Source organism: Aotus nancymaae, unplaced genomic scaffold, assembly GCF_030222135.1.
Source record: "Aotus nancymaae isolate 86718 unplaced genomic scaffold, 86718_ANA_hifiasm-v0.15.2.pri h1tg000006l, whole genome shotgun sequence".
In the NCBI taxonomy this organism is placed as follows: domain Eukaryota; kingdom Metazoa; phylum Chordata; class Mammalia; order Primates; family Aotidae; genus Aotus; species Aotus nancymaae.
In genome coordinates this window covers 2,542,318-2,569,994 of record NW_026988417.1, presented here as the reverse complement: position 1 = coordinate 2,569,994, position 27,677 = coordinate 2,542,318, and the positions used below count along the sequence as shown (strand labels likewise).

The following is a 27,677-nucleotide window of genomic DNA, read 5'->3' as shown; positions in this document are numbered from 1 at the left end:
CACAAATGTTTCTGATCCCAAGAAATATCTTACATTTGGGTGCACACCTGTAACATAGGGGCTTTTTTTTTCCACTAGAAAACTATCCACATCAAGAGTACATCTCAGAATTTAGAAGAGAGAAATGCCACTGACAAAGGCAGATGGAGAGATCAGCCTGGAGAGCAAAGGGAAACATCCGGGCTGTTCTTAAGCCTCTCTCCTCCCATTTCGTTGATATTTGGGCTTCCAACTATTGCTGAAGATGTCCTTTGTGGCTGTCCTGGCCTGCACACCCCTCACCACTCTGAAACCAGCCTCCTGCATCCCTAATAATGGCCCAGCTAGACCATTATTACTTCCCTGCAAAGCCTTCTGGAGCTTCCTCATTCTCCATGTACTGGCTCATATAGCAATTTGTTTTTCTCTCTCTCTTTTGGGTTTAGAAAGGGTCAGGAGTCAGAGCTGGAAGGAATTTGGAAGGCTGGCCTTAGGGAAATGCATCAAGAGGCTGGATTTCACCAGGGCACTGAAGTGAGACAGGAGTATTCCCAGCAGAGCATCCCCAGGGTGGTGGGAACACAAAAATGCAGAGTGAATGGAGACCTAAGGGGTCATGGGAAAGTAGCCCTAACCAACTACAAAGGGTTCTGAATCATGCAGGTGAGGGAGTCCGACGGAATAAGAAAACTAACAACAGCTCAGCGGTGCCTTCTACACACACGCACAAGGCACCGTGCTTCCTAAATATGAACGTCATCCATGGCTCCTCACATCACCCAGTAAAGAAACAGGCAACTGTCGCGGTCCCCATTTCACACACGAGGCAGCTAAGGATTCTCAGGAGTTAAGTAACTTGCCCAAAGTCGTCCACACCTAGCAAACAGAGCTGGACTTAAACCTCCTCAAATAGGTATGTTAGTGGCAGAATCAGATACTGACGGTGATTTTCAGATTACTCAAACTTAGCGTGTTCCAAGGGAACCCTTGCCGCCTCCTTCTGCCAACATGCACTCCATTTCAGAAAGGGCCCCAGCACCCTCCGTCTCTTGTCCGGTATGCTCTCTCAGTTACATAAGTGCTACAAGGACAGGGCTATTTCTACTTTGTACCTAGCCACAACCTTGCACAAAGCAGATGCTCATATTTATTGAAAACTATACGGGGGTAAGAGTTGGGTGATGGTGCCCCCACCACTAAGAAAAGAGGAGATGGGGTAGAGAAGTGGTCATGTCTGACCGGTCAGGAGAGCCAGATGCTAGTGATTCCTAAAGCTTCCAAGGTGAAAGGAGAAACAACTCATGCCAAGGTGCCTAGCTTCTTAATCTGCCAGAGTGATGCCACAAAACCAAATGAGGGAAGGGAGAATAAAACAGAAGCTGAGGATAGTTTTAGAAAAGCTCGGTGTGAGATACCCAGGGAGAAAGGGCCACAGGTAGCTGGAAACTCCAAAGTGAGAACTGGGATGGACGTCGAGATTTCAGAATGTGTGAAAACTTGGGAAGGCAGGTAGATAAAGTCTGTAAAAGAGAATTTTTAAAAAACTTACTTATTTACTTATCTTTTTTGAGACAGAATTTCGCTCTTGTTGCCCAGTCTGGAGTGCAATGACGCAATCTCGGCTCACTGCAACCTCCGCCTCCTGGGTTCAAACGATTCTCCTGCCTCAGCCTCCCAAGTAGCTGGGATTACAGGCATGAGCCCCCACAGCCAGCTAATTTTGTATTTTTAGTAGAGATAGGGTTTCTCCATGTTCATCAGGCTGGTCTCGAACTCCCGACCTCAGGTGGTCCACCCGCCTTGGCCTTCCAAAGTGCTGGGATTACAGGCGCTGCGCCCAGCCAAGAGATTTTAAAAGAAACAAAACTGGGAGAACCTGGAGCTGTGTGACTTAAGACAAAAATCTCCTTCTTCAAGGAGGAAGAAGTAGTGAACAGCTGCAATGCACAGGCGGAGGGACTAAAAGGCGGCCAGTGAGCTCAGACATGGGAAGTGGGACTCTGGTGACCTAAGCGAGTGGAAGCAGCCGCAAAGGAGTTGCAGCCCCAGTCCAACCGCACTGAGGACCAGCGGGGCTGTCTAGAGGAAGCTTGACTGAATGGGGCCGAAAGTGTCAAAAAACAATGGGTGTGGGTGCGGTGGGCATAAAGGATGAGGGATGCCCCAGACAAGCACCACGTGGAGGTGGAGAGAGAACTGAGGACAACAAAGGTGCGGAAGGTCCGGATCATACAAGCCTCGTTAACTACACCCTCAGGGCAGGGCCATGAGGGTTTTACTATAGACATGACATGTTGAGATGTGCATTTAGAGACCCTGTCACCTGTGTCCGGTGAGAACAGATGGGAGACTGAACAAGCCAGACTGTAGACCAAGGAGGAGATTCAGGGCAGCCCAGGTGAGAACAAAGCCATGAGGCTCAGAGTGCAGCACAGAGAGGTGGCAGATGGGATGGAAGGTGGGAGGGCTTCGGGGCTTTCTTCAATCTTATAGATTTATTACTTAAGGTCTATGTAATTATTGTTATTTTTTTTAAATGTTACCCAGCCTGGCCTTGAACGCACAGCCTCGCCTCCTCAAGCACCAGGACAAGTGTCCTGAGTCACCGTGGCTCCCTATTCTGTTATTCTTAGAGGTTTTTCCCCCTCCAATAAAGCTATTATAAGCACTTCAGATATTGATCCCCCCCACTGTAGCAGGAGTGTGACATATAATTATGTATATTCATGGTATGTATGTATATGACATGCAGATGCTCCTTGACTTACAATGGGGCTAACTCCCAATAAATTCATCGCAAGTTGAAAAATCCTAAATGAAACACTAAGTCAGGGACTGCGTATGCACATGTGCGTCTGTCTCTATCGTATACACAGCAGTCTGCTAATGGATAGAAACAGATTGTTAGGCTGGCAGGAAGAGTGGTAGACTGGAACCAAACTCTATCACCGTATCTCATACGACTGCATTCCTGAGCAAAGAAAGAGTCAGCAGAAAAGGGGCTGTGGGAAGCACACCATAACCAGGACCCTGTAACTCTGCAGCCAGTCCACAGGGAGACGCTCTAATGAGCAGCTCTTCTGTTTAGCCCACCCAGCCCTACATCAGGTACACAGAGCCCTCAAATCCCACCTGGAAGGCAGGGTCTGACACAATTATCCACTGAAAATAAGACACCTAGGCTGGGCACAGTGGCTCACACCTGTAATCCCAGCACTTTGGGAGGCTGAGGCAGGCGGGTCACCTGAGGTCGGGAGTTTGAGACTAGCCTGGCCAACTTGGTGAAACCCTGTCTCTACTGAAAATACAAAAATTAGCCAGGTGTGGTGGTGGGCTCCTATAATCCCAGCTACTCGGGAGGCTGAGGCAGGAGAATCGTTTGAACCCAGGAGGCAGAGGTTGCAGTGAGCCAAGACAACGCCATCGCGCTCCAGCCTGGGTGACCGGTGAAACTCCATCTCAAAATGAAAATAAAAATAAAAATAAAAATAAAAATATAAAAACAATTTTTTTTTTTGGGAGACAGAGTTTTGCTCTGTCAGGCAGGCTGGAGGGCAGTGGTGTGATCTTGGCTCACTGCAGCTTCCACCACCTGGGTTCAAGCAATTCTAGGGCCTCAGCCTCCCAACTAGCTAGGATTACAGGAACCCACCACTATGCCCAACTAATTTTTTGTATTTTTAGTAGAGACGGGGTTTTGCCATGTTGGCCAGGCTGGTCTCCAACTTCTGACCTCAAGTGATCCACCCACCTTGGCCTCCCAAAGTGGTGGGATTATAAGTGTGAGCCACCACGCCCAGCCACAAACACCTCTTAAATGGAACTCTGATGCCCTCAGTCATATCAGTAACCACACCCACCTTAATATTCAAGAGAACCAGGAGGCTCTTGCTCATTATACAAAGGAGGGTATGTGCTAAGTGGTCAGCAATGATGTGGCTGGCCATATAAGCCCTGCAGCCTTGCACAAATACTTGGCCTCTGTGCCTCAGTGTCCACGTCTTTAATGAAGTAGAACACCTCATCTCTGTGGAACAGTGACCGCTGAAGGAAACACCCAGTATGGTTCCTAACACCATAACACCTAACACTCTATCAACTAATTTGCTAACTATTGACAGGCGCCACGTCTGGGTAAGGCACTGCTCCAGGGGCTAGGAATGGAATGGGAAGCAGCAACAAAAAAACCACCCATGGAGCATACATTCTCACTGGAAAGATGATCAACAAATTAAATAATAAATAGATACTATATCAGAAGGGCTGGAAAGTTTATCTCTTCTTATGGTATGAGTGCTATGAAATAAGGGCAAAACAAATCTTCACCACAGGAGGAACTGGAACCAATGCTTCCGGCTCTCACAAGGGCTTTATTCATTTCCAGAAAAGACTTGGCAGGATGTAGATAATCACAATGGCTTAGACTTAGAGGAGGACTCAGAGGAGGGTGAAGAAAGCCACACAGAGGCAGTGACATGCCGTCCTCGCCCAGAGTGATTTACTCCTAAGGCTCAGGGGCCTTGAAAATTGGCCTCCCCTGAAGGTTTGCAGGGACAAGAGGAATGAATCTGATCAAAGCGGAAAGCAGTAGACTATGCTCGGAGAGGTGATGAGGCAGGTTCAGATGCCAAGTAACCAGGTCTTCCAATAAATTATCTTATGGCCCTGATTAAGCTGCCAAGCTGCCACCAGCAATCAGGCCACAACCAAAATCTCCAGGGCCCTGAAAGGAGCAAACGGCTTTCACATCTTTTAGCCAAGATGGCCTAGGCTTTGGGGACCCATATAAAAACAAGGTAGTTTCTACGGGCCAGGAGAAAGGGTAAGATAATGAAGGAAACCTAAGGAGCCACTCCTCCAGAGGCCAATGGGCAGATTTACCTGAGGTGCTAGAGGCCGTCAACATCCCCCATCCTGCCCGGGAGCCCACAGTCAGCACAAGGAGGCAGGCTTGCCAAGCTACCTGGTGTTGATGGCGACTGAGCAGAGCCTGCTGGAGACCAGCTAGCAGCTTAGCTGCCTCTCCTGCATCCAGAACCCCGGGTTGGCTGGGGCATACGGATGGTTGTAAGACGCTCGCAAATCTGATTATTTGACCCATGCCAGATGGGAGCACCTGAGCAGTGCCACATAATAGGAATTCTCTCAAGGGCACACCAGAGGGGGCCTAATCTCAAACAGCACTGCCTCCAGCTCCGGACTCCTCTAGAAAGACATGGGCCTCTACCCTTAGTCAGACGCATCTGTGGGCTAAGGAACAGTCCAAGGTGTCACCAAAGGGCTAGCCAAATCCAATTCTCTAGGGGCTTACATCTCGAAGAAGAAATCCAGCATCCAGAAGCCCTAATCTAGACCCTCTTCAACTCTCCTTCAACACTTTACCTAGAAAGTGAACAAGTCATTGTCCCAGCCTGGCAACATGGGGAAACCCCATCTCTACAAAAAAAATACAAAAACTTAGCCAGGTATAATGGTGTGTGACTGTAGTCCCAGCTACTTGGGAGGCTGAGGTGGGAGGCTCGCTTAAGACTGGGAAGTTGGAGCAGCAGTGAGCCACGATCACGCCACTGGACTCCTGCCTCAGTGACAGAGTAAGACCCTGTCTTTAATAAAAAAAAAAAAAAAGCACACATGCAAGTCAAAACTCCACTGGCTCCCAGGGAAGACAAAGAAAAACAAGCAGCTACAACAAGAATGCTCTACAGGAGACAGAAAGGCCGAAGAGCAGGAGGAGGAGGTTCAAGGAAGTTAAAAGCGCCACAAGGTAATACCCAAAAAAATCACCAGGCTCCAAAACATCCAAGAATACTGCAAGTGCTCCCAAATGATCACAAGCACCGTCCACAGAACATAGGCCAAAATCTTCGTATCATAGAGCCGACCTCCCCTCCCAACTTGGCCCTCACCTTTCTGGCTTCATCTGCAGTTACAGACATATGTGTTCCCCCCCAAAAAAAAAAAAAAAAATCTTGCTATGCAAAGACCCACAGTTTGTGAGGAAAAGTAAAATTAGGGGCACAACACTAAAAAATGTTGTCAGTGACACACATACACAAAACAACCTAGTGAAAATGGTAGTAAAGTTCTAAACACGTTAAATGGTTAAGAAATACAACTGTGATCCTTTACCTTGAAAAAAGCCTGAAGCTTCTCTGTAGAAGTGGGCCTCAGAAGGTTTACAGCTTGTGAGTTATTGAGAAGTGGAGGGAAAGAGAGTGAATGCTGAGCTGGAACATGAGATGTGCACAAATGTGGCTCACACACAAGTCAACTGAGGTAGCTGATAGATGTTTAAGGTATGTGTAATTACATGGCTTGGTTCAGTTGGCCTCAATTTTTCATGTTCACCTAATGTTTCTCACAGTTGACACCGTACATCAAACTCTCAAGAGGTTCTCTAAAATAGCAACCTCACTGGAACAAATTCATGCTTCCAAACAATACTTCAAGCAGAAGCAGAAATGTCCTTTACTCCAGGTATCCTGGAAGTCAGTTCAAAGAACCTGACTTGGAACCTGAAAGAAGTCGGGGACTTGGAACTGACGTTCAGGGTACCTGGAGTAACGTATAGTTCATTATCAGTGCCATAATTTGATATACAGGCAAGGGTCCCGCCACTCCCACCCCATTTTGGTGAATTTCTGCTCATTCTTCAAGGCCTACCTGAAAGGTTGCTTCCATTTCTCTCACTCCTCCCACTCCTGACTTAACCATTTCTTCTATACTCCCTTAAGACAAGAAATGTTATTTATCAAATACTTACCATGGTGTCCCCACCCATTAGCATAGTACTTGGCACACATGTAAATAAGTAAGATCTTTTTTTCCCAATGAAATTACCAAGCTCTTGGCTGGGTATGATGGGATGGCTCACACCTATAATACCAGCACTTTGGGATGCCGAGGCAGGAGGACTGCTTGAGCCCAGGAGTTCTTGACCAGCCTAGGCAACATGGTGAAACTCCTCCTCTACAAAATATTAATACAAAAAAATATACATATATAGGGTGTGATGGCACATGCTTATAGTCCCAGTTACTCAGGAGGCTAAGATGGGAGGGTTGCTTGTGCCCAGGGAGGTCGAGGCTAAAGTGAGTTATGACTGTGCCACTGCACTCCAGCCTGGGCTAGACCCTGTCGTTCCCTCCCACCCCCACCAAAAGTTATCAAGCTCATCAGATGCTTGAAAGAGATGGCAGATACCTTGAAAAGATGGCAGAGTGCTTTTGAAAAGGAAAAAAATAATTTCAGAGATGGGCAGAATGGAGCCCTTACATTGCAAGTAAAAACAGTCACAATTAGGAAATAAAGGGAGCCTTAAAAACATGACTGGAGCCAGTATAGCAGTGTGCACCTGTATTAGTCCGTTTTCACACTGTGGCTACTAATAAAGACATACCCGACACTGAACAATTTACAAAAGAAAGAGGTTTAATGAACTTAACAGTTCCACATGGCTGGGGAAGTCTCACAATCACGGTGGAAGGCAAGGAGGTGCAAGTCACATCTTACGTGGATGGCGGCAGGCAGAGAAAGCGCTTGTGCAAGGAAACTCCCCCTTATAAAACCGTCAGATCTCGTGAGACTTATTCACCATCAGGAGAACAACATGGGAAAGACCTGCCCCATTTCAATTACCTCCCACCAGGTCCCTCCCACAACATGTGGGAATTCAAGATGAGATCTGGGTGATGACACAGTCAAACCATATCATTCCACCTCGGCCCCTCCCAAGTCTCATGCCCTCACATTTAAAAACCAATCGGGCCGGGCACGGTGGCTCACGCCTGTAATCCCAGCACTTTGGGAGGCCAAGGCGGGTGGATCACCTGAGGTCAGGAGTTTGAGACCAGCCTGACATATATGGTGAAACCTCGTCGCTTAAAAAAAAAAATTAAAAAAATAAAAAATAATAATAGATAAAATAAAAAATAAATAAAAAACAATCATGCCTTCCCACAGTCCAATGTCTTAACTTACTTCAGCATTAACTCAAGAGTCCACAGTCCAAAGTCTCATCCAAGACAAGTCCCTTCCACCTACAAGCCTGTAAAATCAAAAGCAATTTAATTCCTTCTTAGATATAATGGGGAGTACAAGCACTGGGTAAATACAGCCATCCCAAATAGGAGAAATTGGCCAAAACAAAGGGGCTACAGGCCCCATGCAAGTCTGAAATCCGGCAGGGCGGTCAAACCTTAAAGCTCCAAAGTGATCTCCTTTGACTCCATATCTCACATCCAGGTCATGCTGATGAAAGAGGTAAGTTCCCAAGGTCTTGGGCAGCTCCGCCCCTGTGGCTTTGCAGGGTACAGCCTCCCTCCCACCTTTCACAGGCTGGCGTTGAGTAGCTGCAGCTTTGCCAGGTGCAAGGTGCAAGCTGTCAGTGGATCTATCATTCTGGGGTCTAGAGGACAGTGGCTCTCTTCCCACAGCTCAACTAGGTGGTTTTCCAGTAGTGACTCTGTGTGGGGGCTCCACCCCACATTTCCTTCTGCACTGCTCTCAGGGGTTCTCCATGAGTGCCCCACCCTGCCACAAACTTCTGCCCAGGCATCCAGGTGTTTCCACATATCCTCTGAAATCTAAGCGGAGGTTTCCAAACCCTGATTCGTAACTTCTGTGCACTCGCAGGCTCAATATCATGTGGAAGCTGCGAAGGCTTGGAGCTTGTACCCTCTGACACCATGGTGTGAGCTCTACCCCTTTCGGCCAGAGCTGGAGCAGCTGGAACACAGGGCACCAGGTCCCTAGGCTGCACACAACAAGGGGACCCTGGATCCAGCCTAGGAAACAGTATTTTCCTCCTGGGCATCTGATGGGAGGAGTGGCCATGAAGACCTCTGACATGCCCTGGAGACATTTCCCCCCATTGTCTTGGGGATTAACATTCCTGCTGTTGGCTTTAATTTCTCCTCAGAAAATGAAATTTTATTTTCTATCGCACTGTCAGGCTGCAAATTTTCCAAACTTTATGCTCTGCTTCCCTTATAAAACTGAACCCCGACTGGGTTCAGTGGCTCATGTCTGTAATCCCAGCACCTGCCGAAGTGGGCAGATCACCTGAGGTCAGTTCGAGACCAGCCTGACCAACGTGGAGAAACATCGTCTCTACTAAAAATGCAAAATTAGCCAGGTGTGGTGGCACAAGCCTGTAGTCCCAGCTACTCAGGAGGCGGAATTTGCATTGAGCTGAGATGGCAACAAGAGCAAAACTCCATCTCAAAACAAACAAAACAAAAACAAAAAACATTACCTGAATGCCTTTAATAGCACCCAACTCATTTTTTTTTTTTTTTGAGATAGAGTCTCTGTTGCCCAGGCTGGAGTGCAGTAGTGCAATCTCGGCTCACTGCGCCACCTTCCTGGTTCAAGCAATTCCCCTGCCTCAGCCTCCCCAGTAGCTGAGATTACAGGTGCATGCCACCATGCCTGGCTAAACAACTCATCTTTTGAATGCTTTGCTGCTTAAAAATTTATTCTGCGACTGGCCTGGTGCAGTGGCTCACATCTGCAATCCTAGCACTTTGGGAGGACAAGGTGGGCAGATCACCTGAGCTCAGGAGTTCAAGACTGGCCTGGCCAACATGGTGAGACCCCAACTCTACTAAGAATATAAAAATGAGCCAAGCATGGTGTTGCACACCTGTAATCCCAGCTACTAGGGAGGCTGAGATAGGAGACTCGTTCGAACCTGGGAGGTGGAAGGTGCAGTAAGCCGAGATTGCACCACTGCACCACTCCAGCCCGGGTGCCAGGGCAAGATTCTGTCTCAAAAAAAAAAAAAAAAAAAAAAAGCCAGGCCTGGTGGCTGTAATCCCAGCACTTTGGGAGGCTGAGGTAGGTGGATCACGAAGTCAGGAGTTTGAGACCAGCCTGACCAACACAGCAAACCTTGTCTCTACTAAAAATTCAAAAATGAGCTGGGTGTGGTGGCATGTGCCTGTAATCCCAGCTACTCAGGAGGCTGTGGCAGGAGAATGGCTTGAACCCAGGAGGTGGAGGGTGCAGTGAGTCAAGATCGTGCCATTGCACTCCAGCCTGGTGACAAGAGGCTGGAGTCTCTGTCTCAAAAAAAGAAGTTTGAAGCTGTACTGTGCTATATAATTGCACCCGCAAATAGCCACTGCACTCTAGTCTGGGCAACACAGAGAGACCACCTCCTCTTGAAAAAAAAAAAAAAAACCACACAGATGATCTTTATGGGAGAATAAGAGAGTGCATTTCTACCTGAGGTATTTTCAACTTTTCAGAACCAACACTGGAAGACATCAAACCACTTAGAAAGGAAGCAAATTTTAGTGCAGGTTACAAAAATGCTGCTATAGCAAGCAGCAAAATTTAACAGCAGTTTGGCTAAAGTAAGAGGTGAGGTGCAGCAGTCAGGGAAATGCCTGGGCCCCAAGACAACTTCCCCTAGCTGCTGAGAGGAGAAAACTTAGGAACTGAGAATCAGTAAAATTTCTTGAGGATATTTATTAAGAACTCCTCTGGGGTGAAAGCAAAAAGAAAGATACTACTAAGTTTTATTTTTACTATTTGAAGTTACTAGAAACTGGCCATGTGCTTTCCTACCACACAAAAAAAGCAGGTAACATAACAAAGCCTAACAAAAGGAACAAAGGTAGGAGTCAGGGGTTAAGCTGCTAGCTCTGCTTACTAATTGTGTGACCTTGGGCAAGTGACCCTGATCTCCCTGTGCCTCAGGAAGAGTAAAATGGGGCTAACTACAACAACTAACTTACAGGGTGGTTCTGCAAGAGATAGTAAGTAGGGAATCACTCAACCATAGATATTAAATCATGAACCAGGAGTTCGAGACCAGCCTAGTGCAACATGGCAAGACCCCATCTACAAAAATTTGTTAAAAATTAGCCAGGTGTGGTGGCATATGCCTGTCATCCCAACTACTTGGGAGGCTGAGGCAAGAGGATCTCTTGAACCCCGAAGTCGGAGGCTGCAGTGAGCTACGATTGCACCAATGCACTCCAACCCGGGCAGCCAAGAGAGATTCTGTTTCTAGAAAAATAATAAAAATTGCTAGTGAAGGGTCTTGCCCAGATGATGGCTGGTGACGGATCAGGGCAGTGGTTGATGAAGACTGAGGCAGCTGTGACAATTTTCTCATTTTTTGAGACATAGTCTTGCACTGTCGCACAAGCTGGAGTGCCATGGCATAATCTGGGCTCACTGCAACCTCCTCCTCCCAGGTTCAAGTGATTCTCCTGCCTTAACCTCCCGAGTAGCTGGGATTACAGGCGCCTGTCACCATGCCCAGCTAATTATATATTTTTAGTTGAAACCGGGTTTCACCATGTTGGTCAGGCTGACCCCGTGATCTGCCCGACTTGGCCTCCCAAAGTGCTAGGATTATAGGAGTGAGCCACCATGCCCAGCCTGACAATTTCTTAAAATGAAGTTTGCTGCATCAGCTGTCTCTTCCTTTCATGAAAGATTTCTCTGCAGCGTGCAATGCTGTGTGACAGCATCACCCACAGTGGAACTTCTTTCAAAACTGGATTCGATCCTCTCAAACCCTGCCACAGCTTTATTAACTAAGTTTATAAAAATATTCTAATCCTTTGTTATAATCCTTTCAGCAATGTTCACTGTACCTTCACCAGTAAATTCCACCTCAAGAAACCACTTTCTTTGCCTGTCCACAGGAAGGAACTCCCCATCTGTTCAAGTTTTATTACAAAATTGCAGCAATTCAGTCACATCTTCAGGCTACTTTTTTTTTTTTTTTGAGACAGAGTCTCGCTCTGTCACCCAGGCTGGAGTGTAGTGGCGCAATCTTGGCTCACTGCAACCTCCGCCTCAAGCAATTCTCCTGCCTCAGCCTCCTGAGTTGCTGGGACTACAGGTGTGTGCCACCATGCCCAGCTAATTTTTTATATTTTTAGTAGAGGTGGGGTTTCACCCTGTTAGCCAGGATCTCCTGGTTCATGGTCCACCTGCCTCTGCCTCCCAAAGTGTTGGGATTACAGGCATGAGCCAAGTGCCTGGCTCTTTTTCCTTGAGACAGTCATGTTCTGTGGCCCACGCTGGAGTGCAGTGGTATGATCTTGGTTCACTGCAACCTCTGGTTCCTGGGTTCAAGCAATTCTCCTGCCTCAGCCTCTAGAGTAGCTGGGATTACTATTTAGTAATAATCCTACCACCATGCCCAGCTAATTTTTGTATTTTTAGTAGAGATGTGGTTTCACCATGGTGGCCAGGCTGGTCTCGAACTCCTGACCTCAAGTGATCCACCAGCCTCGGCCTCCCAAAGTGCTGGGATTATAGGCATAAGCCACTGCACCTAGCCTTCAGGCTCTACTTCTAATTCTAGTTCTCTTGCTATTTCCACCACATCTACAGTTACTTTCTCCACTGAAGTCTTGAACCCCTCAGTCATCCATGAAGGTTAGAATCAACTTCCTCTAAATTCCTGTGGATGTTGACTTTTTTTTGAGGTGGAAACTCACTCTGTTGCCCAGGCTGTAATGCAATGGCACAATCTCGGCTCACTGCAGCCTCTGTCTCCTGGGGCCAAGCGATTCTCCTGCCTTAGCCTCCCAAGTAGCTGGGACTATAGGAGCGTGCTACCATGCCTGGCTAATTTTTGTATTTTGTATTTTTAAATTTTGTATTTTCTTGGTGAGATGGGGTTTGACCATATTGGTCAGACTGGTCTCGAACTCCTGACTTCAGGCAATCCGCCTGCTCCAGCCTCCCAAAGTGCTGGGATTAAAGCCACTGTGACCTGCTGATGTTGATATTTTGACCTCCTCCCATAAATCACAAACATTCGTAACGGTATCTAGAGTAGTGTATCCTTTCAGGAGGTCTTTTAATTTACATTGTTCAGACTCATCAGAGGAATCACCATCTATATAGCTATAGCCTTACAAAATGCATTTCTTCCCTTTTTTTTTTTTTAAAAGAGATTGGTGGGGGAGGGGATGGTCTCACTATGCTGCCCAGGCTGGTAACTCCTGAGCTCAAGTGATCCACCTGCTTTGGCCTCCCAAAGTGCTGTGAGCACAGAAATCAGCCACCATGCCCAGCCTCAAAACACATCTTAAGTAATATTTGAGAGTTGAAATTACTCTTTAATCCATGGGCTGCAGAACAGATGTTAACATTAATCTTATTCATCTCCATGAGACCTCTTTGTTGACTAAGTGCACTCTCAATGAGCAGTAATATTTTGAAAGAAATCTTTTTTCCTGAGCTGTAATATCTCAATAGTGGGCTTAAAATATTCAGTAAAATATACCGTAAACAGATACGCTACGATCCAGACTTTCCCGTTTCACTGACAGAGCACAGAGTAGATTTTTTTTATTTTTGAGACAGAGTCTCGCTCCGTCGCCAGGTTGGAGCGCAATGGCGCCATCTTGGCTCACTGCAACTTCCGCCTCCCGGGTTCAAGCAATTCTCCTGCCTCAGCCTCCTGTGTAGCTGGGACTACACGCGTGCACCACCATGCCCAGCTAATTTTTGTATTTTTTAGTAGAGACGGGGTTTCACCATGTTGGCCAGGATGGTCTCGATCTCTTGACTTCGTGATCCACCCACCTCAGCCTCCCAAAGTGCTGGGATTACAGGCATGAGCCACCGCGCCTGGCCAATTTTTGCATAATTCTTAAGGGCCCTAAGATTTTCAGAACAGTAAATGAGCACTGGTTAAAACTTAGAGTCACCAGCTGCATTAGCCCCTAGCAAAAGAGTCAACTGTCCTTTGAAGCCAGGTATTGACCTTTCTCTAGCTATGAAAGTCCTAGATAGCATCTTCCCCCTTATAAGGCTGTTTCATTTACATTGAAAGCCTGTTGTTTAGTGTGGCCACATTCATCAATTATTTTAGCTATATGTTCTGTATAACTTACTGCAGCTTCTACATCAACACTCACTCCCTCACCTTAAACTTTCATGTTATAGAGGTGGCTTCCTTCCTTAAACCTCATGAACTAACCCCTGCTAGTTCCACTCTTCTTCTGCAGCTTCCTCACCTTTCATAGAACTGGAGAGAGTTAGGGCCTTGCTCTGGATCAGGCTTTCACTTAAGGGAATGTCACGGATAGTTTCATCTTCTATCTAGACCACTAAAACTTTCACCCTATCAGCAATAAGGCTGTTTGGCTTATCATTCATGCGTTCATTGTAGTAGTAATTTTTTTTTTTTTTTTTTTTGAGATGGAGTCTTGCTCTGTTGCCCAGGCTGGAGTGCAGCAGCGCAATCCGGGCTGACTGTAACCTCCACGTCCCAGGTTCAAGCGATTCTTTGCCTCAGCCTCCCAAGTAGCTGGGACTACAGGCGCACACCACCACCATGCCCGCCTAATTTTTTTTTTTAGCAGAGATGGGGTTTCACCATATTGGCCAGGGTGGTCTTATACTCCTGACCTTGTGATACAGCCGCCTCAGCATCTCAAAGTGCTGAAATTACAGGCGTGTGAGCCACCACACCCGGTCCATTCTAATTTTAAGAACTTTTCCTTTGCATTCATAACTTGGCTAACTGTTGTTTGGCACACGAGGCCTAGTTTTTGGACTATCTCAACTTTTGATATGTCTTTCTCACTAAGCTTAATCATTTCTAACTTTTGATTTAAAGTAAGAGAGATAGAACTGACTGGTCCTTTCACCTGAACACTTAAGAGGACACTATAGGGACACTGACTGGCCTAATTTCAATATTGTGTCTCAAGGAATAGACAGGCCTGGAGAGAGAGACTGGAAACTGCAGGTCACTGGAGCTGTCAGTACACACTCAACTTTGACAGATTAAGTTCACTGTCTTATATGAGTGCTGTTCATGGTAACCTGAACCACTGATCACAGATCACCGTAACAGATGTAATAACGAAAACGTTTGAGGCTGGGCATGGTGACCCATGACTATTATTTCAGCACTTTAGGAGGCCGAAGTGGGTGGATCACTTAAGGTCAGGAGTTCGAGACCAGCCTGGCCAGCCAACATGATGAAACCTTGTCTCTACTAAAAATACAAAAATTAGCTGGGTGTGGGTCAAGCGTGCTGGCTCACGCCTGTAATCCCAGCACTTTGGGGGGCCAAGGAGGGTGGATCATGAAGTCAGGAGTTCAAGACTAGCCTGGCCAATATGGTGAAACTCCGTCTCTACTAAAAACAAAAATTAGCTGGACGTGGTGGCACGCGCCTGTAGTCCCAGTTGTTTGGGAGGCTGAGGCAGGAGAATTGCTTGAACCCGGGAGGCGGAGGTTGCAGTGAGACAAGATGGCGCCAGTGCACTCCAGCCTGGCTCCTGGCGACAGAGCAAGACTCTGTCTCAAAAAAAAAAAAAAAAAAAAAAAAAAAAAAAAAATCCCAGCACTTTGGGAGGCCGAGGCGGGTGGATCACGAGGTCAAGAGATCGAGACCATCCTGGTCAACATGGTGAAACCCCGTCTCTACTAATACAAAAAATTAGCTGGGCACGGTGGCGCGTGCCTGTAATCCCAGCTACTCAGGAGGCTGAGGCAGGAGAATTGCCTGAACCCAGGAGGCGGAGGTTGCGGTGAGCCGAGATCGCGCCATTGCGCTCCAGCCTGGGTATCAAGAGCGAAACTCCGTCTCAAAAAAAAAAAAAAAAAAAAAAAAAGCTGGGTGTGGTGGTACGTGCCTGTAATCCCAACTACTAGGGAGGCTGAGGCAAGAGAATTACTGCTTGAGCCCAGGAGGTCTCAGTGAGGTGAGAGCATGCCATTGCACTCCATTGTGCGTGAGAGTGAGATTCCGTCACAAAAAAAAAAAAAAAAGTTTCAAATGTTGTGAATTACCAAAACATGACACAAGAGACATGAAGTGAGCACAAACTGTTGAAAAAATGGCTGGCACTTACAGACTTGCTCAATGAATGCTTGCTATAAACTTTCACCTTGCAAAAAAGCAGTATTTGCAAAGCACAATAAAATGAGGCATCTCTTATTCCCTCTACCCTCACCCAGCTACAGGAGGGCCACCACTGTGACTATTTTGTTTACTGCTGTATTCCAAGCACAAAGTTTGGCACACAGGAGACCTCAAAAATATGTATGCGACTTTGATCAAGGTGAGTGAAAAATCTTATTTTATGTACAAAGCACAGATGTGCATACATTATATAAAGAGATAGTTTATGTGTGGCATTAAGATTTCATGGAGAAGATTAGAAAAACAATGTCCACAAAAGCTCCTTACAAAGGTAGTAATTTAAGAAAAGATAAATATACAATGTATTAAAGATATCTGAAAACTCAAATTCAGGCAATACAAAAGCCAGCAATACATCTTTCTACTCGAATGTTCCTATTTCACCCCAAACTCACAGGTAAAGCTGAACTCAACGTGTCCTTGTCCATTAAAAAGTAAACCACCAAGAAAGTAACAAAAGATTCCCTTCAATGTCTCTGCCTTTTATTGTCAGCAGTCCCAAAACTCCTGGTCACTGAATTCAAAAGCCGAATCCCGCAGTTAGGACCTAATCTCATCTGCTGCCAAACAGCTGCGTCACCTTAGGCAGACCACCTTATTTTTCTAGACCTCGGTCTCCCCAACCAGTTGGACAGTCTAAGGTAGGCTCCAGAGCTGAGACCCTAGGTCTGGCTCAAGAACTTGGTGCAGAAACAGAACGAAGGTTACTAAGATTGTGAACGTCCGTGGCAACCGACAAGTAAAAGACCAAAGCTGAAATCCCCACAAAAACAGCTCGCCCAAGCTCTATCCTTTTCCCTTGTCCCTCGATGGATCAACGGTGGAAAAGCGGTGTTTACTAGCAACTGTGTTTCCGGTCGCGGCAATCTTCATACACCTGTCTACAGGCGCGCCAGGGCAGTGAAGGGCCCGGGTGGTGCAGGGCTGGGCCGCAAGCCTCACAGTCACACGTTCTTCCAACCACCCGCCGGGGCCCGGAAGCGCGCCCGGAAGCGCACCCGGAAGTCAGGGCCGTACTAAGTTTTAGACTGCGAGCTCGGCGCCCCCACCGTCAGGCCCGCATCCGCACTCACACACCCGCGACCGACAAAAGGCCCCGCCACGCGGCCCGGGCACCCCAGGAAACTTGCAGGCCCCAGAATGGCGGGGCTGCGGCGCGGACACACAAAGGCGGCGTCCTCAGCAGGGAACAAAAACCCTGTCCAGGTCGTCCCCCAATGGCACACCCCGCTCCACTCTCCGAGTGACCTTGGGGGTGTTGCCGCCCCTCCCAGAGCCTCAGTTTCCCTTCCAAGGCTATGGACTAAGAAGCCCCAGTGCCGCGGCCCGCCGGGGTGAGCCGGACCCAGACGCAGGCCTCCCAACTTCCGTTTCCCGCGCCAAGCCGGGCTCCGCGCGCCCGCACGGACTGCAGTGCGAGCGGCCAGAGTTGGCTCGAGATCCCGGACTGCGGGACCTCGCCCGGGCCGTGCCGCGCAAGGCGGCTTCCTAAAAAGCGGACGCCCAGGCCTGTGTAGGCCGCGAAGCCGTCTAACCCTCGCAACTGCACCGGCTCTGACTTTCCGTTGCCTTCCCGCAAAGCCCGGCCTAACCTGTAGCTGGTTAGGTCCGCAGGCGCCGCCGCCGTCGCACTCGAGAGAGGAAGCTCCTTCTCCAGCCACCGAGGAGAGCCCCTCAGGCAAGATGCCGCCGCCTCAACAGCGACCCACTTCCGCTTCGGAGACCGCGGCTCCGCCCCCCCGAAGTCCCCATTGGCAGCCCGCCGCCTCTACTTCCGCGGTCGGCCGGGTAGGGAGGCATTTTTTAATCCTATTGGATAAGAAAACCATCTGTTACTACTTTACAGCGCGCCTCTTTCCGGCCCCGCCCACAATCGTGCGTCCGAACCCGCACCTTCCGGCAAGAGAAGGCGCGGGCGAGGCCCCGCCTGCAAGGCCTTGAGGTAGTCGTAGCGTGAGGACGGCCCAGGCACCTGTCGGCAGCCACTGACCGCCCCTACGCCGCCGGAGCCGGCCCGCCAGCGGCCTCCGGAGTCGAGCGAGCCCCAGCCGCCCATTTCTAGGTTTCGAGCTGCACACCAGCCGCCGTGTCCCTGGCTTGACGCAGCTGGCGGAGGCGCGGAGCTGGCCGTTCGTGCCCGACGGCCGTTCCGCACCCCTCTCCCAGCTCTTGTATCCTCGCCTTTTAACGAGGCCTTTGTGAGGAAGGTTGCTGGGCCTGGGGGCTCTGACGATGGGTGGAAACCGGGCCTGGCTCTGTTTCAGCCCCTCCGCGTGCCAAACCCTGGGCGGGCGGGCGGGTCCCCGCCCCTGCGAGGACCCTGGGGCTTTTGCAAGCTGGGTAGAGACTTACGCCTAACGGAGGAAGAGTTAATGGAGCGCTGGACTCAGGGCAGCGCGGCACAGGTGCATGCAGGCCCCCGGTCGGACTGGAGAGTGGGTGGTGGGTTTCTTGAGCTCCGGTCCTGAGCTGGACTTGGACGTGGGTTTAGCAACCAGGAAAATAGCCCACATTATCCCTGCTGCCTGGGAATACCCAGACCTTAGTCCACATCCTCAGGCAACGTGAAGGTCACCCCAAATGCCTTGGGTTGCATTGTTCCTTACAGTAAGTTTCCGGTTTTTGTTTTTGTTTTTTCGTTTGTTTTGAGACGGAGTTTCCCTCTTGTTGCCCAGCCTGGGGTGCCGTGGCGCGATCTCGGCTCACCGCAACCTCTGCCTCCCGGGTTCACACGATTCACCTGCCTCAGCCTCCCGAGTAGCTGGGATTACAGTCGCCCATCACGCCCGGCTAATTGTTTTTTTTTTTTTGTAATTTCAGTAGAGACGGGGTTCCACTATATTGGCCAGGCTGGTCTCGAACTCCTGACCTCAGGTGATACACCCTCCTCGGCCTCCTAAAGTGCTGGGATTACAGGTGTGAGCCACCTCACCCGGCCACCTTACAGTGAATGTCTAACCTCGAAAATTGAGTCAAATATTGGAATGACAAGGCAGATAGAAACCAGAGCATTAACGTTTTTGTGTTGAGTTTACAAACAATATGTGTTTGCTATTTTTTGTAATTGAAAGGAAATTTGGCATGGCAGAGTATCTGATGGATAAATCTAATTCCCGTGTAAAATATCTTTTTTTTTTTTTTGAGATGAGGTGTCACTCTGTCACCCAGGCTGGCATGCGGTGGCATGATCATGCCTCACTGCAGCCTCAACCTCCCCAGGTTTAGATGATCAGCCCACTTAGCCTCCTGAGTAGCTGGGAACACAGGTGCGTGCCACCATGCCTGGCTAATTTTTTTTGTATTTTTTTGTAGATACAGGCTTTCACCATGTTACCCAGTCTTGTCTTGAACTCCTGGGCTCAAGCTATCTGCTCACCTTGACCTCCCAAAATGTTAGGATTACAGGCGTGAGCCATCACCCCCTGCCCTAAGTATTTAATTTTGATAGTGATGTAGGTTGAAAGGTGTAAGATTTTCTGAAGTTTGTGATTATAATTGGAACAAAGAGAACTTAAAAGTTTAAATGTAGACATTTCATACATCTATGAGAATTTGATAAGGCAGACAACCGAAATGCTGAAAAATAAAATTAGATTCTACATGTATAAATGCAGTTGAAAATGTTTAAGGGAATCTCAGTTCATAAATGGGGCCATATGTGACTAATCAAAATGGTGGTTAAAAATGATCAGATTTGTCCAGGCACAGTGGCTCACTCCTGTAATTCTAGCACTTTGGGAGGCTGAGTCGGGTAGATCACCTGAGGTTGGGAGTTTGAGACCAGCCTGACCAACATGGATAAACCCCGTCTCTACTAAAAATACAAAATTAGCCAGGTGTGATGACGGGAAACTGTAATCCCAGATACTCGAGAGGCTGAAGCAGGAGAATCGCTTGAACCTGGGAGATGGAGGTTGCAGTGAGCTAAGATGATGGCACTGCACTCCAGCCTGGCAAAAGAGCAAGACTCCGTCTCAAAAAAAAAAAAAAAAATCAGATTTAGGCCAGACGTGGTGGCTCTCGCCTGTAATCCTAACAACATTTTGGGCGGCTGAGGTGAGAGGATTGCTTGAGCTGAGGAGCTTATAGACAAGCCTGGGTAACATGGTAAAACCCCATCTCCACACACACACACAAACACACACATATGCTTGCTTCAGGCACCCATACAGACCTTCCCCCACTGCAGGAACTGACTCAGCACAAGCATGTTCAATTCAGGCCGGTGAGACTGGGGCACCTGTTCTTTGTTCCTCAGGCTGGAACTGCTGCCGGACTGGAGACTGAGCTCTCGGATCAGGCACATCCTGAAGTCGGCCTCCTTTGGACTGACGTTATGAGAGCTAACAAATCCCCCCTCTAGAGCTCAGAGGGGCTCTCTGGAGCAGGCATCATCAATGTATTCCCTCAATATCAAATTAAATGGGCTTGGATCACACAACACAGGATGTAAGCAATGTTTATTTCTTTTCCTTTTTTTTTTTTGAGACAGTTTTGCTCCTGTCGCTCAGGCTGGAGTGCAGTGGTGCAATCTCGGCTCACTGCAACCTCCGCCTCCCAGGTTCAAGCAATTTTCTTGCCTCAGCCTCCTGAGTAGCAGGATTACAGGTGCCTGCCACCACACCCAGCTAATTTTTGTATTTTTAGTAGCGACGGGGTTTTGCATTATTGGCCAGGCTGGTCTCAAACTCCTGACCTCAGGTGATCCATCCACCTCAGCCTCCCAAAGTGCTGGGATTACAGGTGTGAGCCACCATGCCCAGCCAATGTTTATTTCTTTATGTGAAATTTAATCTGCTCCCAGCTGTAGTTCTACAGAGATACGGAAATTCTTCTCCTTACCCACCTGGGTGGTAAAGTCCTGGGGTTCTCTCAGACTCAGAATATTGGAGGAGGGCTCTGGTCCTTTAGTCTATTCTTGGTTGTCACTGCGGAGATGCCTACCTTCCTGGTCTGAATGTACCCAGGGACCCAGCCTCCTCATCTGAGGTGCCATCTCCTCTGCAGGCCCAAGGAGGATATTGGGAGTTGGCTCCAGGAACATACCTCCCCTGGACATCTATCTGTGTGTCCGTTTCCACCCCCATGCCTTACTGCTCACCACCCCATGGACTTGACCCTTTTCTCTCTTTGCTGGGAAGAAAGTGTCTTCATGTGCTTTCTTCTGGAGGCTTTCACCAGCAGGCATTCCCTCAGCAAGCCTGTCCTCAAGGCGGAGCCTTCTCAAGCTCATGCCCTGGACACTGCAGAAGCCATCCATCGTGGTCCCTGCCCTGGGTGAACTGCTGCCTCCAGTGGCCCTGATCTTGTTGGATCCGCGCTGCTTCTCATGCTGGAGGAAGGGGAGGAGGGGATGCTCTAAAGTCAGCCAGGCGCAGCCCTGGGTTCTGGCCCTCTGGGCAGGTCACATCCCTCTTTGAGCACTGGTGGCCTCCTCCTCTCAGCAGAACAGAGCAGGCCAGTTCGTAGTGAGGGTGGTGGGGGCGCGTGAAGGGCCAGGGCAACGCTGCGCTCCAGAATCCTGGCCACTTACCCGGCCAGACGCACACTCACAGTGGCCACCTAGTCTTGAGAGTTCCCCAGGTGAAGCCACCTGGATGCCGGCAAAGGGTGGGGGTTCCAGATTTCCACATCGGAAGGGGTCTAGGAGCTTCGAAGAGGTGGGCACCAGGAATGCCTTGCGTCGGGCTGTAGGGAAGTGCTAGGACCTGGGATTTCGCTTATAAAAACGCAGGACGCCCAGTTAAGTGGAATTCCCGATAAGGGGCGGATACTCGTTTAGCATAAGTTTGCCCCCACGCAACAACTGGGCGTCCTGCCTTTTATCTGGCAACCCTTCTCTGGGCAGACGGAGACGAGGGAGGGAGAGGGGTGCGGTCAGGGTGCGGAGGCAGGGGGGCCGGGGCCGAGGGGTTCCAGGCCGAGGAAGAGGAGGCGCGCACCGCGGGCCGCTCGCTTTATTGGGGCGGTGGGGGTGGCGTGGCCCGCAGCGGCTGGGGCGCGCTCCGCCCAGCTCAGGCAGCCTCCAGGCGGCGCGCTGGCCCGGGTCCCGAGCCTCCCCGCTGCTGCGCCCGCAGCCTGCGCTCGCGGCTCCGCTCCTGCTCCAGCCAGTGCTGGGCCTCCAGCTGCGCCTGCGGGCCGGGGGACGCGTCGGCGCGGGCAGGGACACCCCCACCGCCTCCGGCGCCCGCCGCTGCGTAGCTCCGGGCCGCGGCCGGCCCGATCTCCCCGTCACCCCCGTCCCGCGATGCTAGTCCCCGCGCGTGACGCCCTCCATCCCCACCCTGACCCGGCTTTCTGTTGCCCGGGCTCCTTCCAGCCACTCGGACTCACCCGGGGCTTGGGGCGCGCGGCCCGCGGCGCCGACACGTGCAGCAAGGCCGCCTGCTTGCAGCGCTCGGCCGCCCTCTCCGAAATCCTGCGCCGCAGCTGCTGCACGCGCTCGTCCTGCGTGGGCGCCGCCGGGGCCTTCTTCTTCTCCTCCCACCTGGCGGGCGACGCGGAGGGCTCAGGAGCTGGCCGGTGGGAGGCCCAGGCCATACCCAGGATGCCACCCGGGTCCGGGAGATGCGGGGACGAGCGCTAGGCGGCCGGAGAGGTTCACCGGAATGATTTAGGACAGGCAGCGAGGCCCCGGGGCTCCCAGACAGGACCACCGCACAGGGGCTGGGCGGGGCGGTCTCCAACAGCTCTACCCTTTTGCTCTTTTTTTCTTCTTTTGTCTAATTTTTGTTGTTGTTGTTGTTTGTTTGAGACAGGGTCTCACTCCGTTGCCCAGGCTGGAATGCAGTGGCGCAATCATGACTCAAGGCAGCCTTGACCTCCCAGGCTCAAGCAATCCTCCTACCTCAGCCTCCCAAAATGCTGGGATTACAGGCATGAGCTACGGCCCCTGGCAGCTCTTTGTTTTAAACTTAACATTTTAAAAAAAAGTGTAACAGGTGTACTAACTATATGGATACTTGGGGTCCAAATGTGAAAGCCCCCTTTGCCCTCACACTCTTTTGTCTCTGGTCTGGAGGTACCCCCTGCTCATGCTGTGGTGTGCCTCGCTGCAGTTATCTGCACACACGGCCCTTGGTCCTTCTGCTGATCTGTATTGTTCCCTGCTGGTTTTGGCGTCAGTGCACTTCACAGCCTTAGGGTGTTTGCATGTCTGTTCCCTGTCTAGATCACTCTTGTCTGACTGTCCAGGCCGCCCCTGGGGAATTTGTGCCCTGGGGCCTGGCTGCATGCCTGAGCTCTGCTCCACCTTTTTTTTTTTTGTTTTTTGTTTTTTGTTTTTTTTTTAGCACCCTGACACCAACCAGACTGCATCTGAGCTCCGCCAGGCCATGGCCAGCAGCTGGGAAGTGATGAGCTCTCCAGGGTGTGTGCCACCTTGGGGATCTGGTAGGCTGCCAGCCAGCTATGAGCAGCACCAGCAGCGGTTGCCCTGTGCCTCCTCTGAATTGCAGCCAGAGCAGCAGCCCCTCTGAGGACCAGCAGTGAAGGGTTCTCTTCCATCAGCAATGATCAGTCCTTCCTTCTGTCCACCCTGTCATCCACCCCAGCCAGTCCCACTCAGACACTTTCTCCAGAGCCCTGAATGTCAGGCTCTGGAAGAGGCCTGCTACAACAGCTGGGCCTCCTTGGGAACCAGGCCAGGGTCCAGAGGCCAGCCTGACCCCAGGGGATACGCCTGCCCATGTCTGACCTGGCTGCACAGGACACCCACAGAGGGCTAAAAAACATCACCAGAGTGTCCCCAAAACAAGGAAAAAGGCATCTATCTGTACACGTGTACATGCACAGGAGCTATCTGCGACCCTTTTTAGATCCTGGTTTAAAAAGAAAAAAAAGTTACAACAGTCTTTTTAAAATGTTGGCTAGCTGGGCGTGGTGGCTCACGTGTTTAATCCCAGCACTTTGGGAGGCTGAGGTTGGCAGATCACCTGAGGTGGGGAGTTCGAGACCAGCCTGACCAACATGGAGGATCCCCGTCTCTACTAAAAATACAAAATTAGCCAGGCGTGGTGGCACATGCCTGTAATCCCAGCTACTTGGGATGCAGAGGCAGGAGAATTGCTTGAACCAGGGAGGCGGAGGTTACGGTGAGCCGAGATAGTGCCATTGCACTCCGGCCTGGGCAACAAGAGCAAAACTGTGTCAAAAAAAAAAGTTGGCTAACAGTCTTTGAACACCTGGAGAAATATAAAAAAGATGAGATACTTAGATGATGCTGGGAATTTTTGTTCAATTTTCTAGGGGTGTCAGGGTGCTGTGGTTTTATATAGGCCAATCTTTTTTTTAGAAGATGTATGCTGAAGTTTTAAGAATAAAGTGTCTGATTCCTTCAACTACTTCCAAATGTTTCTGCAGACATAAATAGCTAGCTGGCTACGTGAAGCACATATGGTGAAAGGTTGTACCCATTAAGCTGGGTGCAAAAATGGCTGCATCTAGGTCATGGCATCTGAGCCATGGCTGCAGAATTTTGCACCATTCCTATGTGCCTGGAAATCACCTCATACAGTAATGGGGTGGGGGGAGTTATGGCGAGGTAACCTTCTGGGCAGGAGGGAGGAGGGTGGTGGGTTGTTCCAAGACCTGCCCAGGCGGGTGTGAGGTAGGCTTACTGCTCCCTGCCCACCCAGAGCCCCCTCCCCGAGCCCAGTACCAACCTCAAGGCTGCGGATCTCGCCATGGCTGCGCGGCACAGTGAGATCTGCTCCAGCGTGTCCTGCAGTTCCTGGCTCTTGGTGCGCTTGCTCTGAATGATCTGATCCCGCTTTTCTTCCTCCTCGCGCCGCTGATTCTCTTTGAGCAGGGCCAGCCGTTCTCGCAGCTCCACTATGGACATCTCTCCTTCCAGGCCGTAGCCGGGGATCTGTGGGTGGTAGGGGAGGCCCCAAGCTGGGAGCTGTGCTGGGCCCTGATGCTTCCCACCAGGACCCCTCCCCTGCTCCATAGCCCCACCCCTTGCCCACCTTCCCTCTGCTAGGACACTGCTTGGGAGACCCGCCCCCAGCCTCTCCAGCCTGGGCTCCCACTGCAGTGCTACACCTTGTATGGGGCTGCACATCTCAGCTGGACTGAGGCCCCCACTGTGGCAAGTCCCAAATGGAGCTCATCACTATCTACCCAGCCAGGCTTCGGGGCCTGAGGCAGACAGCCGTTTGTACTCCCCGTGGCCTTGGGGCTGGGCCAGGCCCTGCAGCTGGCTCCCCGAGCTCCTCGGAGGCCTGGGCCCTCACCACGCCTTCTCACACGGGCTTCCAGCAGGCCCTCAGCCTCCTGCTCCAACCAGCCTCCATCCACCCTTTGAACACCTGCACTCTCCCCACACTGCCCTTTCCACCCCGCCCTCCCTCAGCAGGCAGCTCCTAAGTAGTCTCTGTGAAGTCCACCTTGGCCACCCCTAGGGGTTACAGAGGACTGGCTCAGTGTCTGCCTCACCAGCAGGACTGTGAACTCTCGGGACCAACCCAGGCCCATGGCACGTGAGTCATGGAGGGTGGCAGGCCAGGTTTTAGGTGGTACAAGACCCACTGTGGCGCTGGTGGGACCCCGGACACAGCGTCCCACGGGAGTGCCAGCACGGAGGCTCCCAGAGGCACGGGCCCCACCCGGGACTGCGTCCTCACCTGGGTCAGGTCCACGAGCTTGCCCTTGCGCGTGGGCTGCGTCTCGAGTGCGTGCAGCTGGGAGATGAGTTCACAGTGGCGCCGCTGCTCCTCCTGGGCCTCCTGTGCCCTGCGCTGCAGCAACCCCCGGCTTGCTTCAATCACCTCCTGAACTTGGGGGCCAAGCCAGGAGCTGAGGTGGCTGGTGGGTGGCAGGGCAGGCACTGGACAGGGAGGCACCTCCCCGGGTTCCCCAGCCAGGCCTCTGGCCTTAGTGTGGCCCTTAAGGGGCCCCTGACCCTCGCCACCCACAGTAGTTCGCTCAGGAAAGGGTGGCAGCCCAGGCCCCGAGTGGGGAAGGGTGGGACAGGGCCTGTGACACCTGGCTTCCGACTACCTGTCTGCTGCCGGCCCTTCACAAGCTTCGCCTGAGCTGCCTTGACGTTCTTCTGCCCCTCTATGACCTGCTCCACCAGCTCCTTCCTGGACCTGTCCTCCCGGAGCCGTCTCTCGGCATGCTGCAGCATCAGCTTGGCCATCTGCTCAGACAGTGGACCTGCCACGATGAGTGGGGCTGCGCCAGCTTCCCTGCCTGGTCCCACCGCGGCCCGGGGCACTGCATGAGGTCTGAGGGTGGACCTAGTCCCTGCCCCTGAACCACCCCAGAACCCAGGTCTAAGCCCGTTCGCTCCTGGCTGTGCCCTGGAGGTTGGGTCTGTGGGGAGCTTCCACCTCACACCCTCTCCCTGCCTCCCACATGGTCCTGGGGGTGCCTTCCTGTCATCTGAAGCTGTCCAGTTTGTGGTACTTTGTTGTGGTGGCCTTAGAGACCCAGTGCACGTGGCAACGTGAGCTGTTCACAGGGGAGGGAACCCAGGGAAGGGGGGACGTGGAACATCCGTATTCTCTTTACGGCTTTTCTGTACATTTAAAAATTGTTCTGAAATTTAAACATTACTTTAAAAGTTTCTATGAAAACTTGGTAATATGTTGGAGAAATGCCTGTGTGGAAATATGCGGTGAAAAAAGTGGGCACCAAAAAATAGCGGGAGTCCCATCTCAGCCAAGCAGACAATGAGCAGAGAGAAAGAGGCAGGTCCGCACCTCCACCCCAGCCACAGCGCCAGGGGCCGTGGCACGCGCCGCCCTCCACCCTGGCCACGGCGCCAGGGGCCGTGGCACGGAGACTGTTGGGCGCCTCAGGCTGGGAGTACAGAAGAGGGTGGCAGTGCCTCCTGGCTCTTTGGGATGTGGAATCAGGGAGGCAGCAGCAGGCCCCAGAGGAGGCTCCCACTTGGGAGTAAGACACACAGGATGCTAAGTTCTGCCTCTGCCACCCTGGCAGCTCCCGGGCCGTGGAGAACTCTCGGGCCTCTCTGGGTTCCAGTTTTGTTGCTGGGAAGTGAAGATGGCCACTCCTACCTCTTCAGGTGCCCTGGGTGCAGGGCCAGCACCCAGCCAGGGCTCAGGAAAGGGTGTCCCCATCACTACAGCACCAGCCTCAGCACGGAACAGGAAGTCGGGGGAAGAAGGAAAAGAGGCCCACAGGCCGGAGCGCGGATGGGGATGGGTGTTTGGCAAGCGATGCGTGCGTGGCCACCTGGCTTGGCTCAAAGTAAGGCTAGGGTTTCCAGGCAGGCAGCAGCAGAGCGGCCCATGCAGAGCCCGAGTCCAGGGTCACATGCCTGGCTCCGTCTACTCGGACACCAACCTTGGACCCACGGTCCTGCCTGCTGTCACTCGGGGCGAGGGCAGCTCCACGCATCCTTGGGCCTGCTGTGGAGGTCCCACCACATCCCCCCTGCTTCCTGCCACAGAGCATGGGTCGCCAAGCTCGAGCTCTCAGTTACCTGCACTGGCACCTTCAAAGTTAAAATGAAGGTAGATCACATGGAACAGCATTTATGTGACCAGAATCAAGTGGGGAAATGATGCAACTGCTGCTTAATTAAACAATTTGCCTGAACACTTCGGTAAAATGTGCCCTAAGGGCCAGGTGCAGTGGCTCACGCTTATAATCCCAGCACGTTGGGAGGCTGAGGTGGGAGGACTGCTTGAGCCAGGAGTTTGAGACCAACATAGTGAGACCCTGTCTCACAAAACACACAAAACTAGCCAGGCCTGGTGGCTGTGCCTGTGGTCCCAGCTACTCAGGACGCTGAGGTGGGAGG

At 51.0% G+C, this 27,677-nt stretch overlaps 2 protein-coding genes across 3 annotated transcripts in view; both read right to left on the bottom strand.

Annotated features, from left to right (window-relative positions):
* Positions 1 to 17,628, bottom strand: part of RNF4 (ring finger protein 4) — a 37,814-nt gene extending 20,186 nt beyond the window's left edge. The window contains exon 1 of one of the 2 annotated variants that reach the window (XM_064365341.1): positions 17,494 to 17,628. The gene's annotated coding sequence lies outside the window, so the exon portion shown is untranslated. Of the gene's footprint in view, positions 1 to 7,959; positions 8,032 to 17,493 lie in introns of those variants that run through there. The other variant, XM_064365346.1, reaches the window with a different exon arrangement.
* Positions 17,629 to 21,842: 4,214 nt separating this feature from the next.
* The window catches only part of CFAP99 (cilia and flagella associated protein 99), a 44,668-nt gene continuing 38,833 nt past the window's right edge, over positions 21,843 to 27,677 (bottom strand). The window contains exons 12-16 of the mRNA XM_012466901.2: positions 25,904 to 26,045; positions 25,528 to 25,679; positions 24,565 to 24,770; positions 22,235 to 22,388; positions 21,843 to 22,032 (exon numbers count right to left, since the gene is read on the bottom strand). Coding sequence (XP_012322324.2) covers positions 21,916 to 22,032; positions 22,235 to 22,388; positions 24,565 to 24,770; positions 25,528 to 25,679; positions 25,904 to 26,045 — 771 coding nt within the window. The 3' untranslated portion in view covers positions 21,843 to 21,915. The remainder of the gene's footprint in view (positions 22,033 to 22,234; positions 22,389 to 24,564; positions 24,771 to 25,527; positions 25,680 to 25,903; positions 26,046 to 27,677) is intronic.